The sequence below is a fragment of the Ambystoma mexicanum genome, chromosome 9, assembly GCF_040938575.1.
Source record: "Ambystoma mexicanum isolate Mex_15411 chromosome 9, UKY_AmexF1_1, whole genome shotgun sequence".
In the NCBI taxonomy this organism is placed as follows: Eukaryota; Metazoa; Chordata; class Amphibia; order Caudata; family Ambystomatidae; genus Ambystoma; species Ambystoma mexicanum.
In genome coordinates, this window is record NC_090931.1 from 709,543,014 (window position 1) to 709,562,496 (window position 19,483).

The 19,483-nt window shown below is 47.3% G+C and overlaps 1 protein-coding gene across 1 annotated transcript; it reads right to left on the reverse strand.

Annotated features, from left to right (window-relative positions):
* Positions 1 to 2,233: 2,233 nt before the first annotated feature.
* On the reverse strand, positions 2,234 to 19,069 carry LOC138489734 (gamma-crystallin-3-like). The gene is made up of 3 exons (XM_069617377.1): positions 18,980 to 19,069; positions 15,127 to 15,369; positions 2,234 to 2,573 (listed from the first exon to the last, which is right to left on the reverse strand). The coding sequence occupies exons 1-3, from the start codon at positions 18,986 to 18,988 to the stop codon at positions 2,298 to 2,300; spliced, it is 528 nt and encodes a 175-aa protein (XP_069473478.1). The 5' UTR covers positions 18,989 to 19,069; the 3' UTR covers positions 2,234 to 2,297.
* Positions 19,070 to 19,483: the final 414 nt, after the last annotated feature.

A 19,483-nucleotide genomic window follows, 5' to 3' on the forward strand; every position in this document is an offset into this window, starting at 1 on the left:
TCTGTCAGAATATTATCTGTTATGTGCCACGTTTCGTTATCCTGAAAACCAAGTTCTGATTTTGACAGCCAAGCCCTTTCCGTGGCTGCCTGTCATCACAGGTCCCGTGTAGAAACACATATCCATTCTGCCGCATGTGTTTTCTTTTGCATTTGTCTACTTTCCCAAAATCGACTTTCTTACCTTGTGTTCACGGTTCCTTGGTGCCCTGCTTAGTTGTCTGTAAGCTTTCTTATCTCTCAAGAGTAGTAACGCAAATCTCCTTCCTAGCTATCCCACCGCAGTTGTAAGTTGCTGTGCGAGCCGCAAGTGAAATCCGATTATGCCGTTTTGCTCATAAATAAGGTTTTAATTTTCTCTTCTGGCCTCCCATCTTGGGGTGATGGACTGAATTCTAAATCTTATTTTTCCCCCTTCATCCTGACTCCTTGCCACTGCCTTCCTTCCAAAAATAATTTAGTTAGCAGATGTTTGGGGGGTGAGTGTTGCAGGGGGGAGTGCTTAACTTGAATGCTATCTGTTGTTTCCAAAAACGATTTTTATTCTGTTTGCTATTAAAGGTTTCTGTAAGTTATGTTAGGAGTTTGAACTAACTGGGTACCTGGCTGGAGTGTGCTGTGTTATAAAACCATTACACTATTGTACTCCAATGCAATAGTTTTGGCTTACAGGTGTTGGTAGCAACAACTAATAGCCCAAACTAAAAATACAGAGCAAGTTATATGATTTCCCTCTTTCTGATTGCTGCGTTTTTCAGAACTATAGATTGTGAGTACATATGGTAGGAAATAGGGTCAAAAGGGCAGGAGCACATGGGGCTCTGGGTGGCTAGAAGCACCATCCATGGGCAGGAACAGCAAAAGTGAGAGACCCTGCTCTGCTGCTCACCCTTCCCCGAGTTCCAGAGCATGGACTGTGGGTGTAATGGGACCTCATAATGGGTCCAAACTCGTGCCAGCAGCCTTCTAGTACAGTGCCGTCATCAGAGAATCAGGAAGAGGTTTTAGAAATGTTTCTGAAAAAATATGTTCTACTGAAATAATAATAATAATAATAATAATAATAATAATAATAATAATAATTATTATTATTATTATTATTATTATTATTATTATTATTATTATTATGGAATTTATTGAGTGCTGACCTAGCATCGAGAAGCAACGAAGCGCTTCACAGAGGTATACAACAGTACAGATGCGTAACAGAGCGATTTTCCCCCTGGTAACTACAGAACAGATACAGTGGGGAGTAGGAAACAGAGGGGCACAGAGGAGGGGTACAGCTTTACCGGGTGGTGGGGAGAAGAGGGGCCGGCGGCATCTAACGAGTCAGGTGGCGGGAGTGGCGATGTGTTGGCCTAGGTGTTTAGCAGATAAATTATATCATCTTCATTCTCTGGAGTAATCGAACGCAGAGGTAGGAAGGCATACATGCAGCAGTGGATTAAGCATTAAATACTGTTTTTTGCTTGCACATCATATGGGGGGTGTGTTATTTAAGGGTATATTTGGCTTAGATATTGCCGATTGTACATGGGGGAAGTGCTGTGTGAACTTCTAAATGTGCCTCCATGCTGCTGCATTCTGAAGTCATAGAATGTGTGTCTCGGTCTAATGCTTGTTTTCTTACCACAAACGTTCAATGCTATTGGGTGGGGTTGAGGAGGTGTGGGCGAAAGTAGTAGATGAGTACACATAGCCCTCTCTAATCACAACAGAATGTGGCCATTTTCTTTTTTTGGGCCTGGTGAGCTGTTGTTTATTGATGACAAGTAGCATTAGTAATAGACATGGTAAAAAGATTTCTGTTCCCTATTATGTACAGAAACATTTTTACTTTCTCTATTACTAATGTTATCTGTCTACAAATACTAATTTGCAGACATTTTGAAATATTTCTAAGGTATTTACCTGGCCCAAGTATCTACTGCATTCATGCTAATCAAATCAAAAACAACCGCAAACACCAAAACTATTAGCCTTTTCAAGGCTTGTGTATTTAGATATTATTGTGCAGTGCGAAGACACATATTGTATGTGTCTTTGAGCATGACCTGGTGCTCTCTAAGGATGTAAGGAATGATGATAATCGGTTCCATAGTTACAAAGGATCAACAGCAGCACAAATAACGAAAAAGGTAAGGTACCTGTAAACAACCATCGTACACTTTTCCAAAATGTTGCTTTACATTAATTACTGATTCCAACAAGGTGAAAAACAAAAGAGAATCTCAGTGTCTGCATGATTTTATTTAGTGCTGAGAAAACATGTTACAGATGCACACAAGTAGGTTTCTAATAAACATCCTGTACACGCCTGAAAGATCCAACTCTGGCATTTGCCGAGCCCCACTCAGTAAATCGCCGGTATTCAGCAGGCCGGAGGTAGTACTGGCGCCCCCTGTAGTTGGGCTCTTCGTAGAAGATCCAGTGGCCCTCGAGCACATTGCAAGAGTGGATGTCATTGTATTTGAACTCTTCGTAGACGTTTGGGCAGTCCTCAGAGAACTCCATCATCTGCCCGCGGAAGTCTTCTCTTTCGTGGACTCGGATTCGGAATGAGCCGCGGTGCTAGGAAAAAATAGACACAAATCAAAAGTTAATGGGGATTAAAAATCTTTTTCATTTTAGAGAACAATGATTTACTGTATCTTTACTGTATCTACTACTTCCAGAGGAGAGTTGTCTATTTTTCTATACAGTCATCTTAACATGCACATTGAGCAACTCTACATAGGCAACTAATGTTATAAATCATTTTAAATTGGTTGTTCTTATGACATTTGTCCACCTATTCACTAGAAGATATGTAGAGCCTTTACATGTAAATGTTTATGTTGCTGCTCGTCCTCTTGGGCTAAGGCCTTTAGTTAAACCAGTGTCAATGTTTTGTTTGTGCGAACTTCCAGGACAAGAGAAGGCGCTGTTATGAACCAACAGAAAACTAGTTATTTTATTAGACTAGTTATTGCAGTCATTGTGAATAGGATTCATCTGCCCTGCCTCATAAGAGAATAAGACATATGCCTGACTCCTACACTTGGGATGCTCCTCGCTTGAGTCTGCTGGTGGTGCCTGGTAGGCAAAGGCTACTTAGACTACCCTAGACAGGAAGGTTCAGGATGTAGCATTCGATACCTTCAGGTCACGTCGTGCATCATCAATTGACAGACATTCCACTTTTGGACCAATATATTAATTTTGTTGGTCAATGTGTGAGACACTCTTAAAACAGTGTTCAACCATTTTCAGAACACTTTGTCTATAGTAGAGTTGTCAAGTGTTCCGGTTCCATGTGTGAAAAAGCCACCTGGTCCCTTTTTTTTTCTTGGAATTTTGGGGTTTGCAGTTCTAATATACAATGGAAAAGACAAAACTACAAACCCCAAGATTCCCAAATCGGACAAGATGTTTTTCTCAAGCATGGGACTGTGGAAGCTCTACTAATGGATCCCGTATCCATTAAGGATGCAGCTCATGCAGCAGCTTTGCTTTGCTTCTGTACAAATCTCTCTTCTATATATTAAAGGAACTTTTGTGGATGTGTGTGTGTGTCTGTTCGAAATGTTCAGCATACTTCCCAACTTGCTGCAAACCTGAAACTTGGCATGTGGGTAGGTTCCATGGTGTAGACGAAGTTTTGTGGTACAAGCCACACATTTGCCGAAACCATTGTTACGAAAGAGAGAGGTCAATGGGGTCCTGAACACAGAATATCAGGTTGCATAGCAACCAGCAATGCAACGGAATGAAATGGCCAACTAACTAAAATCTCTTTTTCCAAAATCCCAGGCTGTATTACCCAATGAGGAGCTCCCTAACAAGGTTTGCTGCAATCAACAGCTTTGTAGGAAGCAGATCGGTCAGGATTCCCATTTCCCAGCTGGGTAGTGATTTGCTGCGGCACTCATGGCTTGCATGGGTCCTGCTCCTGTCCTCCGGGAGGGAGGTGGGTAACTCCCCATACAGTGCTGCCTTTGCCCGCAGTGCACCAACAGGCTGGGCCCTGTGCGTCCAGTCTCTCCCTTCACCCACGGCTCCCATGACCTCCCACTTCCAGCATCAGCGATACTGTGGTTCCCAGCTATACGTGCCACACTTCCCGCAGTCAAGAGCCACTGCAGGCGTGAGGGGGGGTGGGGGGAATTATTGGGGGAGGCTGGAAACTTCTTCACTCGCTCTGCAGCAAAGATGACATGCTATGTGCGTATATAAATTTTACTAGAGCTGATAAAAGATACTAAACACTCACAATATTATAGAAACGTAAACGTATGCGCGCAGCAGTCAAAGCGGATCTGCTGCCGACTGGGCAATGAAAAGCGATGCTGCTCTCGGCTGTTGTGTACTGCGTACATGAAGTATGCATGCGCGAGCAGCTACGGGGCTCGCGCATGCGCGTTAGTTCAATAAAGGCGGTGCCCGGCAGTCCGCGCCGGAGACCGGAGCCATCACACGTCTCCGGCGTGTCTTCCTTGCATGCATGGGTGCGTGTGGCTGTATGTGTGTGTGACGGCTGGAGGCCGACCCCCAGCACATACAAAATTGGCGACGAGGCGGGATCGGAGCTGTTCTTCCTGTTTCCGACGACACCGGCGAAACGAAGCACAACTCCGCAGTCGCGGACCCGCTCTAACAGCCGGCGGCCATTTTGAGTGCTCACTCACTACGACACACGCAGTGGTTGCGGCCCGTTCCGGGTGCTCGTGCGCCATCTGCCCGTTGCAAGCAGTTGCAGCAATTTTTGGACACTCCACAGCCCAGCTGAACCAGGGCTGTGACACAGAAAGTGGCAGAAGAGCCAACAGGTAGACTCTGCCACAGTTGGGAGTCGGATCACCCATCAACCTGCCAAGACAATACTGTGAGTACCTATCGTGATGGGTGAGGAAACAGATGATGAGGGCGCCGTTGCCCCAATACCACGCAGAGTGCGCACCACTCTGGCTCCCATGCCCGAATTTGATACTACGGGGCCCCCATCAAAACTTGGCCCAAAATGGCTCACATGGGTCAAAAGACTGGAAATGATGTTCAGAGCCTCGGGGGAGACTGAAGACGAGGCAAAGATCGCCATCATGATGTACTCCGCAGGCACTGAAGTCCAGAAAATATATGACTCCCTTGACATTCCAGTGGCGACATATGACGCTGTCAAGCAAGCACTTCGGGATCACTTCCTACCATTAGCCAATGTTGATTTCGACAGGTTTGTCATGGGGGCAGAAAAACAACGAAGCGAAGAGTCACTGGACCAGTTTTGTGCCCGGTTGAGACACCTAGCGAGCTCCTGCAGGTGGGTCAACGAAGAGGAAATGGTCCGCAACCAACTGCTGCAAGGTTGCTGCTCAGGAAAACTTAGGAGGCAAGTCCTGAGGGAACCAGGGCTGACCCTCCGGCAAATCCTGGACATGGGAAGAGCGTATGAGCTGGCGCAGGCCAGAGGATCAAAAATGGATGCAGCCACGCATCCCAAGAATGAGGAGGAGGCTCTAGCAGTCGGGCGGTTCACACCTGGGAAGGCCAGATGGACACCGAAGAAGGGAGAAGGACCCACGACTTCAGGTACCCCTCAGTCGTGCTCCTATTGTGGATATGACCTCCCACACAGGGGCGAATGCTCAGCCAAATCACGAACATGCAGCAGGTGTGGGATACCGGGGCATTACGCAAGGATGTGTAGGGCCGCCATGCCCGTAGCAGCAAGCAGAGGACCAGAGAGGGCCGGTAGAGGTGGCGCTCGCACGGCAAGGGGCATATCGGCCCTTGAACAGGACGTGCACGACCTACACATTGCCGAAGAAGAGGAAGAAGAGGAGGAAGAAATTTTCTTCATTTCCAGCATCGCAAATGGCCCTGGTACTAGACAAAGACCCATATGTACTGTGGACATTGGAGAGATTCCCACCCCAGTCCTCATTGACACGGGAGCTACAGTCTGCATACTGGCGGACAGACATTACAACGCACTGGCAGGCCCACCAACCCTGTCACCCTCCAAAGCCCAGATATACGCTTTTGGTGAAGATACTCCGCTACCCATCCAAGGGGTATTTGTAGCCCCAGTGACCCATGGCCAAAACAGCATCAAAGCGAGGTTTTTTGTAACCAACGTCAGTCCGCACTCTCTTTTAAGCTGCGCAGCATCTGAAGCACTCGACCTGGTTCATTTCACTTTTGCTGTGTATCACACAGATCTGGACAGCCTGCTGACACGCTTTGAGAAGCTCTTCAGGGGCATAGGGAAACTGAAGGCTGAGCCAATAAGGCTCCACATTGATGAGTCTGTCAGACCAACGGCGCAGAAACATCGTCGCATACCGTTTCATCTGAGGGCTCAGGTGGAAAAGGAGCTGCAAGACTTAGTGGAATGAGATATCATTGAAAAGGTGGAAGGGCCCACCCCGTGGGTCTCTCCTATTGTAGTGGCCCCAAAGCCCAAACATCCTGGGGCTGTACGCATTTGCGTAGACATGAGACTTCCTAATCTGGCCATAAAAAGAAAACGTCATCTCACTCCCACTCTGGACGACATCGTGGGAGAACTTCAGGGTGCGAATTTTTTTTCGAAACTAGACCTCAGAGCGGGTTATCACCAGTTGGAGCTCCACCCAGAGTCTAGATATATTACAACCTTTACAACACACGAAGGACTGTATCAATATAAAAGGCTCAGTTTTGGAATTTCCTCGGCGGCAGAAGTCTTCCAAAATGCCATCAGGGGGGCTCTGTCCGGACTAAAAGGGGTAATAAACATGTCAGACGATATCCTAGTCTTTGCCAAATCTGAAGCAGAGCATATCAAGCGTCTGGAAAACACTTTTCACAGGCTCCACAACCTCGGCCTGACGCTGCACCAAGAAAAGTGCAAATTCTTGAAGGACAGCCTGGAATTTTTTGGATTTGTCTTCCATGCGGGAGGCATATCCCCAGATCCTGAGAAGGTGAGAGACATTCGAGAGGCGTCACCTCCCACGTCCCCGGCAGAAGTCCGCAGTTTCTTAGGGATGGTGAACTACTGTGGGCGGTTTATTCGAGACTTAGCATCTCTCTCTGAACCCCTGAGAGCACTCACGAGGAACGAAGTGGCATGGACGTGGACTGGCAAGGAACAGAGAGCATTCACGGCCATCAAGGATGCCCTGTCTGAACAAGACACCATGGCGTATTTCAACCCAGCCCGGGAGTCCGAAATCATAGTGGATGCCAGTCCAGTGGGACTTGGGGCGGTTCTCATGCAGGCGGATCAACAGGGATCCATGCGACCCGTTGCATACGCCAGCAAGGCTCTTACAGACACAGAGAGAAGATATTCTCAAATTGAACGCGAAGCCCTCGCAATACTATGGGGCTGTAAACATTTTAGATTATATATTCTGGGGAAACCTGTTGTTGTGGTGACAGACCACAAGCCCCTACTGCCCATCCTGGCAGGCGCTTCATCCAAACCGCCACCTCAGATAGAGAGGTGGATGCTATCCCTCATGGAGTACGGGGTGAAGCTGGTATACCGCTCAGGTACGCATAACCCTGCAGACTATTTGTCTCGCCACCCTGGCGTAGGAAGACCCAGAGACACTACAAAGGTTGCAAACTGTATGGACACCATTCACATGATCGTCGAGTCGGCGCTTCCCATTGCTTTGACAAGACAAGAAATTGCCAACGAATCGAACTCGGATGAGGCGTTTCTGAGAGTGAAAGGTGCGGTAGCCACAGGAGCATGGCTGGAGCTCCTTCTGAACAATGCCCGAAGAAACGCAGAAACGCAAAGGGACTTGCAATTGCTCTGGGGTGCACGACAGGAACTGTCAGTGACTGCCGATGGTCTCCTGCTGAGAGGGCACCGGATTGTGATCCCCAGGTCACTCGTGCCGAAGGTCCTTCAGTTGGCACACAACAGACACCAAGGGATGACCAGAATGAAGGCACGTCTCAGACTCAAAGTTTGGTTCCCCGAATTGGAAAAGAGAGTGGAAGAGTACGTAAGGGCATGCATCCCGTGCCAAGCAACGAGCCCGACGGAGAAGGGACCCCCGATTCAGACCATGGCAAGGAGCGATTCACCCTGGGGGACAGTACATGCCGATTTTGGCTCTACCGGAAGAGGACAACACTTCCTAGTAGTGACTGACCAATGCTCCCGATATCCAGAGGTGGAACTGGGCGAGTCCCAGGTCACCCTGGCCTTGGACAAGATATTTGCTACCCATGGGTTTCCCCTCGAGTTATGTTCCGACAATGGGTCACCTTTCCAAGGACAATCGTTTGCTCGATTCTGCGAAGAGAGAGGCATAAAACACCGGAAGGTCACCCCACTATGGCCAAGAGCCAATGGAGAAGTGGAGCGCTTCATGCGGACACTAAACAAGGTGTTTCGCATATCTGAAAATGGAGGTGAAGACCTCCGACGGAATTTGTTCGACTTTCTTCGGGAGTATCGCACAACACCGCATCGATCAACTGGAATAGCCCCTGCGGAGGCACTTTTCAAGAGGATTCCAAGAGGACTTATACCAGAGTCAGAGGGGAGACAACCAGGAGTGATCGACAATGACCAAGTACAACTAGAAAGGTCATGGAGAAAAGAGAATGAAACAGCGCGGAGGAGACTGCCAGAAAAACAGATCGCGGTTGGGGATACCGTGTTGGTACGAAACAGAAGAGCAGAAGGAAAGCTGTCGACAACGTACGAGACCCAACCACTGGGGGTAACACATGTGAAAGGTACAATGGTCACCGCGGCCAATGCCAGAGGAACCGTCACCAGAAACGTGTCGTTTTTTAAGCGCATCAAGGCCGCTAGTGACGAGGCAACAGCAGAACAAGTCCCGGAACAAGGGGAAGAGACAAGGGTGGAAGAAGCTACCCCAACTGCAGATCACGAGACATCGGAGGCCCCTGGTGACGGGGCACCACGGTACCCGAGCAGGACCGGACGACGACTTCCCCAGAGGTTCAGAGACTTCATCATGAACCCTGCACCATAGGCGGGGAAAGGTGTTGTTGCAAATCCAAAGAAGGAACCAGGTTGTACTTCTGCAGTCCGTTGTTAATTGTTGTTGTTTCTGCAAGGAAGTGTTAATTGTTTGTTTCCGGGGAAAAGGAGGGATGTTGTGTACTGCATACACGAGGTACGCATGCGCGAGCAGCTACGGGACTCGTGCATGCGCGTTAGTTCAATAAAGGCGGTGCCTGGCAGTTCGCGCCGGAGACCGGAGCCATCACACGTCTCCGGCGTGTCTTCCTTGCATGCATGGGTGCGTGTTGCTGTATGCGTGTGTGACGGCTAGAGGCAGACCCCAGCACATACAAAATCGGCTCACGCTTTCAGTTTTGGCCTAGCTATTACTCTGCTGCCGCCCAGTGGCTCATCCATGCCATGATGTCCTGCCTCCTCCACAAACATAACTCTTCCGAGTCACCCGCAGCTTCTGAAGCCTAATGCATTTCATTCATCATAAAACGTGAAAACACTATCTTGTTTGTTTTTTTAACCGCCAGTTTCCTGTGCTTCTCCCTCTTGGCAATCTGAGCCCCCCATCTGCTTTTTCCATGACCTCGTGTGGCACTTCCTTCTACCCTCATGTGCACGTCTTACAGCTTCATACACAAATGCTCTAACACCGGTCTTGCACGCGCACACACTTTTATCCACACTCGATGATCTCACTGTGGCACACACTCTCACGCCCTTGCATGCGCACTCTCCCTCTCTTGCATGCACGCTCGCACCTGCTGCATAGCATGCACCCGCACGCTCTCACGTCATCCTAGCACTTAGTCTTAGCCTCTCTCTCGCACCATCTCCTGCTTACTGCTTCCTATCCCATCCCTCCTGGGCCTCAGACTGTCAGCATTGCTCTTTTGTGTTTAACAGCCCTCACTTATTTCAGCCACCCTTCCTCATTTTGGTCACGCTGTTGCCATTGCATCTCCAATCTTGCCAAAATTAACACCATGTGCCCTGTTCTTATTCCACTTGCATGTGCCACCCCCATGCCCTGGCTGTCCCTTTCCCTCATCAGGGCTGCCCTTCATACTGCCAGCAACTTCTTTGCCCTTCCTCTATCTGCTACCCCTGTTGACCTCATTCACCCTCCATTTACCTGACTCATTTCTCTTTTCACTGCCCATTTCCTCATCGCCCATCCTGCTTTATTGCTACTTTTTCCCCGTATCTCCCCCTTGCAAATCTGAAATCAGGTCTTCAGTGGCAGTTAAACCGTCATCAACCATGCCCTCATCAGTTGGCCATACTAATACCACCACCCTTGGTTGCAGAGGCAGTGCCACCATTATCAATCATGCGCTCAGAGGAAGCGCCACCAACACTGCCAGCCATGCATGCCCCCATGTTCATTCCCACTAACACTGTAACACTGTAACCCTAACACTGAAAATCAGTTCCACCAGCCAGGGCTGCAGCAGCAGTAACAGTCCCAGAGCCTAATTCCTAACCCCTCAGAGGCATTGCTATGAGTGCAGCAAGCATCACGAAGGACCTAATATACAGCACCACCCAGGACTTTAGCAGCAACACTAGCCCCACCATCCTCACCACCTGGGACTCAGCGGCAGCTCCTGCTGCAGGTTCAACATCACCCAGGACTTTAGCAGCAACACTAGACCCACCGCCACCACCACCTGGGACTCAGCGGCAGCACCTGCTGCAGGTTCAACATCACCACCACCCAGGACTTTAGCAGCAACACTAGACCCACCGCACCACCAACTGGGACTCAGCGGCAGCACCTGCTGCTCAACATCACCACCACCCAGGACATTAGCAGCAACACTAGCACCACCACCACCACCTGTGACTCAGCGGCAGCACCTGCTGCTCAACATCACCACCACCCAGGTCTTTAGTAGCAACACTAGCCCCACCACCACCACTACCTGGGACTCAGCGGCAGCACCTGCTGCAGGTTCAACATCACCACCACCCAGGACTTTAGCAGCAACACTAGACCCACCGCCACCACCACCTGGGACTCAGCAGCAGCACCTGCTGCAGGTTCAACATCACCACCACCCAGGACTTTAGCAGCAACACTAGATCCACCACCACCACCACCTGGGACTCAGCGGCAGCACCTGCTGTGCAACATCACCACCACCCAGGTCTTTAGTAGCAACACTAGCCCCACCACCACCACTACCTGGGACTCAGCGGCAGCACCTGCTGCAGGTTCAACACCACCACCACCCAAGGATTTGCTGAGAAAGCAACAAAAACCATAGCCCAGTGCCCTAACAGGCAGTGACACAACCACCCATGGGCACTACTGCACCACTGCAGAGCAAGTGCCACCCCCACAATGAGTGCCAACCACAAACTGAAAATGCTACAAAAATGCAGCAAAAATGCAGTTGTCTGCTGCAAAATTTGCTTTTTTGTGCTGCAAAATTTTAAATTCAGTACAGCAATGTCCTGGAGAGTGTGACTGGCACCATAAACACAATTCTTTTTTGGTGAGGTGCAGGACCACTCACAACATACAAATGTCTCATAAGAAATCTCAGATTTCTAATGAGGGCATCTGTCTATTGTCAATGTTACTGCACCTTCTCTGATAAAATAAGTTGTGAGGGCATGTTCAGGTTGTTAAATGCAGTACCACTGATGGCATATCAAAACTATAATATTGGACAGCTATGACCAAAGGCTGCAATTATACATACAACCAACTGAAGTCACTCCCCACTCGCGCTGTTGCTCCTTCCCTCCCCTTGTGCTGTCCCTCCTCCCCTTGTCCTGTCCCTCCTCCACCCTCGTGCCGTCCTTCCTCCCCTCTTTCACTGTCCCTCCTCCCCTTGTGCTGTTCCCCCCTTGCGCTGTCATTCCTTCCCCCCTTGCTCTATCGCTCCTTCACCCTTGCTCTCCATTGCACTGTCCCTGGTGCTCTCCCCGTTACTCCATTGCACTGTCACTTCTCATCCTCTTGTGCTGTCCCTCATCACTCACTTGTACTTTCCTGTCTCATCCCCTTGCACTGGCCCTTCTCCCCCTTGTGCTGTCCCCCGGCACTTTCTGTCCTCCCCCTGTGCATTCCCTCCTCCCCCTTGAAATTTCCCTCCTCCCCATTGTGCTTTCCCTCCTCCACTCTTCCGCTGTCCCTCCCACTTGCCTGTGTGTCCCCATTGCGCTTTCCTCCTCCTCCCTTGTGCTGTCCCTCCCTCTTACACTGTCCGTCCTCAGTCCTTGTGCTGTCCCTACTTCCCCCGCCCTTGCACGGCCATTCCTTCACCCTGTGCTGTCGGTCCTTCCCCCTTGCACTGTCGCTCCTTCCTGCCTTGAGCTGTCATTCCTCCCTGTGTGCTGTCGCTCCCTTTCCCCCTTGCACTGTTGTTCCTCCCCCCTCTAGTGCTGTAACTCCATCCACCTTTGCGCTGTCAACCAACCCCCCTTTATGCTGTTGCTCTGCTCCCCCTTGCCCTGTCACTCCATCCCTCCATTTGCACTGTTACCCCTTCCTTCAAATGTTGTGCAATGCTGCTGTGTACTGTTGCTTGCCTAGCTTTCTATTGTATTTATTTTATTTCCCGTGTGTCACCATTTATTTCATATTCCCCGCTGCAGTGAGTGCTTCCCTCACCTTTGGCACTACCCTTCATTCCTCCCATGATATCATCTCTTGCTCCCTGTGCTGTCATTCCTTCCCTCTATGCTAAATGTAAAATGCAATAAACAACTACAAGTGCCAAAACCATTGGCATTGTCAATGCTTTTTTTAAATTACCCATGGAGAAATAATATTAGATTCACAAAGATGTTGCTAGGAGTAACTCTGACTTACTCCTGGAATCAAAAGGTTTAGTCAGGAATATGTTAGATTTACTTGGTGAATCAAATAATCTCTCCTGCAAATGTCTTTGTGAACCCGGCCCAATTATCCTTCATGGCAGCAGATGAGATCCTGGGGTGTCTATCTCTTTCCCACGTCTGGAGCTGGTAATGAGTTTAATGCTTTCCCTCCTAATTCCCCAGCAACCTGCTAACCCTACAAACATGTTAAAATCATCCAACCCCCTCCCAGACACAAACACACTGCCAGCACGATATCACGACACCCGCATCTCAGTCACACACACCCTCTGAAAGACGTCAATGAAAATGCAAGGCCAGTGCTTAGTTTGTGAGGCTGTTTGCCTGGGCTCAGCCCTGGGCCTTATTTATAAGTCCCCTCACTTATTGTCTCAGACACACTTTGATTATGATACGGTGTTTTGGCGCCTACATTATTTTAACTGTTAGTCGTAGTCACACAACAAGCAACAGCAGTGAGCACTGACCATAGACTCTGCATCCTGGGGTGGCTCATTGTTCTTCATGAACCTGATGACCCAGGTGAGCAGATCAGTGCTAGTTGTCCATTTTTATGGCTAACTGAGTTGGAAGGTGACAATGCTGGAAACATTTGCTAATCATGCCAGCAGACAGCTCTGGTTATCCTGTATGGCAGTGGTGCAGCTCCACTGCTGTAATGACCAGCAGCACTGGCACAGCAGAGTGGGTTGACAACAAGAGGACAGTCACCAGCCAGCAGAACCAACACGGGGCAATGCCTAGGGAAGGCCGCTGCCAAAGAGGAGTGTCTGTCATGAGTGCCAAGCTATACAAGAAGATCTAGCTGCAGTGTTTGCCAAGCTAGTTCATCAATTCAGTAAATATTCTATATTAAGTGGCTTGGTCTATATAAATGGCACATCTGCCATGGGTAGAGCATCCAGGCAACCCACAATGAACTGGTGGGAGTTGCAGCTTTCACCCTAAGGATACTGACAGTGTGGGGAGCAGCCACGGGTGGTAGCAAGAGTGGGCGAGGAGCTGCCAGCCTTGATGTGTCACAGACGTGCTAGAAACTGTTTGCTCCCGACACTTATTTATTTCATTCTTTTACAAATTGAGCACTGTGCAAGACATTCACCACCAGAGCGATGCATTATTCTCCAAGCATGTCAGATGTGTCAGTATTAGGGCGAGCGTCAGCTGAAAAATAAAGTTTAAGGTAGCCCTGTCTTCCGATGCTGGCATTATTCTCAGCTGGGATCGGCTGGTGCCACAAAGCAGCCTTTCCCTAAGGAGAAGCACTCTGATTGGTCAACGTTCATTCATCGGCCATTTTCTTTCGGCAGAGTTTTTGCCGAAAAGATTTTGGGTGAAAAAAACATATTGGAAATATGGGGGGTGGGTAAGGGCATATAAGGGGTAGAGGTGGTGGGAGGATAGAGAATAAATAAAAGGGAAGGGGAGTTTGCAGGGGTATCCCCCCCAAATAAAAATAAAAAAGTAATTCAATGAGTTTTTTCGGCAAAAATACTTCAGCAAAAAACTCAGTGAAAAAAGAAACTGGATATGATTGACCATAGACTCCTTTGATCACCTGAATGGTAGGTCTTGATTTGACTCTGAAGTCAGAACTGAACATGTGGGGGAAGAAATCCTATCTGTGTTGATTGTATTTATGATTTTTTTTTTAAGTTCTATGATCATGTCCCTGCTCTCCCAATGTTTGCAGCTTTGGATTCTGCCAACACAATAGTTAGCAGAAATTTAACATATGAGGCGATTGGCTTTGTGCTGAGAAAATGCCAGTATCATGGTGCATTGAGCTTCAAATAAAATTAAATTTCACTTTTGGTTACATCACTTATAAAAGGGCTCTGCAATCTTTGACTCCCGGGAAGTTTTGGACAACGACCCCCATGAGCCCTCATCATTGACTATTGTAGCTAGGGCGTGTTGGGAATTGTAGTCCAAAACATCAGGAGAGCCAAAGGTTGCAGGCCACTTACTAAAAAAAACATGAATACCAACAAGGTGGCCTAGAACTTGCTTATTGATAACTTATAGATCTAAGATCCTGAGGCTAATAACTTTTACAAACGACTATTAGGAAACAGCTACTGCATTGCTAGTACTTCTTTAAAAGGAAAAAGTTAATTTAATATGTGTTTTAAGATGTCTCGTTACCATATCATCTGTATTCACATGAATTTTACTTTTACTCTTATATGAACTACCTATTTCATGTACTATTATTAAAGGTTGAATGTTTTAACCATATAATAAAAATAAACAAAAAAAACAAAAGGCAATGCAACTTCGCAGCAGTACCTGTGGGATCATGCGGCACGACCGGATGGAGTCATTATGGCTCATCCACTGGGAGAAGTCGGGGTATTCGCCCTTTCGCAGGAAATATTGGTTTCCCCTGTAGTTGGGGTTCTCATAGAGCATCCAGTTGCCGTTCTCCACGCGGATGGAGTTGCAGCGGCTGAAGTAGGAGTTCAGCTCGGAGCAGTCAGCGCTGCACTCATAGGAGCGGCCCTGGAAGTTTCTGTCCTCGTAGAAAGTGATCTGTTGAGGATAAGACAAAGGAAATAAGAAAGCTATTTGCATCAGGGAAAGGCTTCATTCTTTTCTAAGATATCTCTTGGATTGCTAAAGGGAGAGGAATATGTATTATAAAACATTTTACTTGCAGTTGGATCTACTGTTGCTTCTATGTTCATTCATCGGCCATTTTGTTTTCGCAGCACTTTTTGAAATAATCAATATTTTTATTTATTTGGGGGTCCCCCCACAATCCCCTCCCCTATTTTGTATTGCTTATACACCACCCCACCCTACCCCTTATATTTCCTCCCCCCATATTTTTCAATGTTTTTTTCAGCAGATCGTTTTTCGGCAAAAAGTGCTGCGGAAAGAAAAACAGGCGATGAATGAACGTCGTACCCTACTGCTTGCCTAGCCAGCAGGCAAAGCTGGCCTAGAAGGAAAACTTGCCAAAAAAACAGGCTAGAACTATATGTGCCATTCTGTGACTAATTGAGTGAGCAACTGCTGAAAAATCCATACGAATAACAATGGCAGTTTACTATGCATCAGGTTACAAGCAAAACTACGAAAGCAAAATGCACACGAGCAGACAGAACTCAACTGTAGGTCTTGCAGAAATGTACCCGTCAGAGTGCGAATGACATTCAAAATAAATGTGTTGAAGCCTTGTGGTGGTGTCACCCACCAGAAGCAGTTGTTCCTCATGATACAACAAAATTGCGAATTTTATGTGACTAACAAAAATTCACGGTAGTCTGAGATTGGCACTGTAAATTCGACCATAACAATTTCAAGCATTTGATATAAGAGAGATTCAAATAAAGCGATGCATTGGTCTACTCTTCCTACAAACCATAGCTCATGAGATTGCCACATCCTGCTCTTTTCCACAAACCGCTGTGGGATGCATTAAGTTTGAACAAGTGCATAGGTTGCGAGGGGTGCGGAAGGGTCTATAGCCCCAGGTCTTTTGGTTGTAGCCCCGGATAGAAGCTCAGGGGTTACAACCAAAGGTACAGCCCCCAGTCCCGACAGTCCCAAAATTAGCATTGCCCCGGATCTTTTCCAGACCTAGCAATACCCCTGGCTGTCTTAGTGGTGGTCTAGATGCTAAGTCAGCCATGTCAGTCGCTTAGTTACTGGTCTCGAAACATTGCTTGTGCCTGGCTCCTTGTGCTCTAAGACACTACTACACTGAGACCTTGGTAAGTCTCAAAGCACCACTGTGCCATGGGAGGTGGAAGATGTGCTAGACAGGAAAGACACTCAAGTCAGAATATACCATGTATTTGTCACAGACACTTGTGGTAAATGTATTGGCAAAAGCAACGTCTACAAGAAACGAATGCAATGATTTCTGGAGGGTTACATTCAGAACAGATTTATTTATCAGATTCCCAAAATGACAGTAATTGACATTTCCAAATCTGATGTACTCTGGTGCCCCCTTTTTTACCTTTGTGGAAACTCAACAAATCTACAGAAACTGACATGAATTTAAGGAGAAATTCTCAATCAAACTAGTAGGTATTTGTACAATTAGCCATCCACGCCTTTCAGCATGTTAAATAAGAATAAGCCAAGCCAACAGTTGTGCCTTTTGAGTAGGCATGGAATAGGCATTTGCCAGGCACTGCCATAATTGCCATGGCCATGTAGGCCACTGACCATAAAATGGCAAGAGCAAGACAATGGTGTGATTACCTGGGCTTATTATAACAGTGCCTGGCCAATGCCTACCTAATACTTATATACAAAGACAAACTGTTGGTTTTGTAAATGGGTTGTTTAACAGGACCTCTGTGCAAGTAGCAGGTATACTACATCAAGTCGGCGAAGGCACACAGGGTTAAGACATTTTATTATACTGGTAGCACATTTACCGCTTCAACTGAGTCATTAACTCTCAACTGACTGCTAAGAAATAACACTGCATGGCCAAATTATGATGTTGCTGCTTGATAAATCATGTTCAAAGAGGACAGTGGCGGAAAGATTTTGGAACTGGAGGGACAGGTAGTGGAGGAATGGCAACATGGTTTAGCATTGCCATGAGGTGATCAATGGGGGGGTAAGTAATCAAACAGCACCCGCAAGCTGTGTGTCCCTCCTCACAGATCATCTCCCTCCTGGCTCTACTCCAATGCTATAGTTTGGGATTATAGGTGGTGCTGAAGTGCCCCCTAATAGTGAAAAGTAAAAGAGGTCAGATGCTGCCATCTACTCACAATCCCACATCCTTGCCAAAGACTGACACAATGGATAAACGATTCACTGTCCCTCTCATCATCTTTCCAGGTGTACCTGCCCACTGAGAACTAACTCACAACTAGTTCCATGAAACGGTCGTATTGTGTGACACGCTCGCATGTTGTAAAGCAATGGCATTTAATAAACTATTGAAATAATTCAGCGTTTATGTCTGTTTTTGATGTATCCCCCTTGGTTGCTATTCAATCAGTATCACAAAAGGAATGAATAGCCATCTGCAAATGTGGGCCACTTTTTCATTGGTGCCCGAGACAATTTTATGGCCCAGTCCGACCTGCTGGGGTGCTTATGGTGTTAGTAACCACGTTCCACAGGCTATACCGGCTGTAACAGTATAGCTTGGCCCTTTAAATTTGTCTGCCGGGCCTTTATCCTGCAACATACCCCATGGAACGGGTTACTAATGCCATAGTATAATCACACTGAGTAGTATTCCCGCCTAATATAACAATGCATTTCAGTCTAGACAGGGACATCTACCAATTCCTATTGAAATGTTTACATCATGGCGATTGAGCTTCAACTGCCAGTGGATTTTGAATTTCTAGTTTGACGTCATGTTGTACGGTTGTATGGTTGGCATATGCCACTGGTGTGGCCTCGCAGCGTGGGACTACAGCACTTCCTATCTCTCCCAGACCTCCCAGGATGTGGGAAGAAAATCACATTTACAAGAAAGGGACGAGAGGGAGTGTGGCAGGACCACAGCTATTCCCGCTTTGTGTCCAGATGTCCTATGGTTTCATCATGCCCCCAGCACCTATCCCCTGTACTGCTCGCCCACGAGGACTGCACTGGGATTTTGGCCGGGCACAACACTAAACTGTAGAAGTGAACCTGGCAATTACATGGTTAATTTCCCCCTGTGGTTGGGTGGTTGGGGGGGGGGGGGGGCGGGGGGGTTGGAGGGGATATCACAGAAAACTGTAGGTTTGATCTCGTTTCCATCCAATGTCAGTTGGAACTACTCGGTGGACTATATTCCCATTGTTGATAGCTGCCCATTTACAATTCAACATATTTTACTTCACAAACCAGGTTTCTACACAATCGAACCACCCCAAGAGAGAAGAAAATAACTACATATGTTTGGCATCCTGCATGATGGCATCCTGTAAATTGCTGGATTAAAAAAAAGAAATAATACAATTAAAAAAGCGTCAAAAGTGCCATCACATTTTCAGTTTGGGAACATTTAAGTACCTCTTGCTATTAATAAGTGTAATACTAGTGGTCAAAGTTCAGTCTGTGTAAGTGCCAATTGCAGCAATTACATCACGAAGAGATACTGCAAGAAAAAGGTGCAGTTGCCACGAAGAGAAATTCAGAATTACATGCATTTTAAGGCCGTCCTTACCTTCCCCATTGTGGCCGATCTGGTGTCACGAGCTCCTCAGTACAGAACTTTCATAAAACAAGCGCCTCGCTACCTATATATACTCTGTGCCCTGCAGCGTTACTGCTTCCTGATTTGCGTGGGTGTTCGGTTCGGTTGAAGGGACCGTTTTTTTTGCCTACTAAGGAAAAACCTACATTTGTGTGGCGTTCTCTTTGAATCCAACTGTACATGAGAGCCGTTCCCGCTCTTTTGTTCTCTACTGGTCAGAATGTGCTGACCTGTCACTTTAGAGAGCAAATGCACTGTAGTCAGTTTTTATTCCAGACACAACTGTGTGTCCTGCTGGAAAATACAATAATGTGTTGCACTGCCACCACATACAGGCTTTGTTTGTATTTTGTGTTTTAAATCTGAGCTTACACTAAAAGAAAATGCAAAAGCCCCCCCAGCACCCAAGTTCAGTTTAACACTAGCAGTGATTTTATACAAAAGCTGAAAAGCTAATATCGTGCATGCGCATGA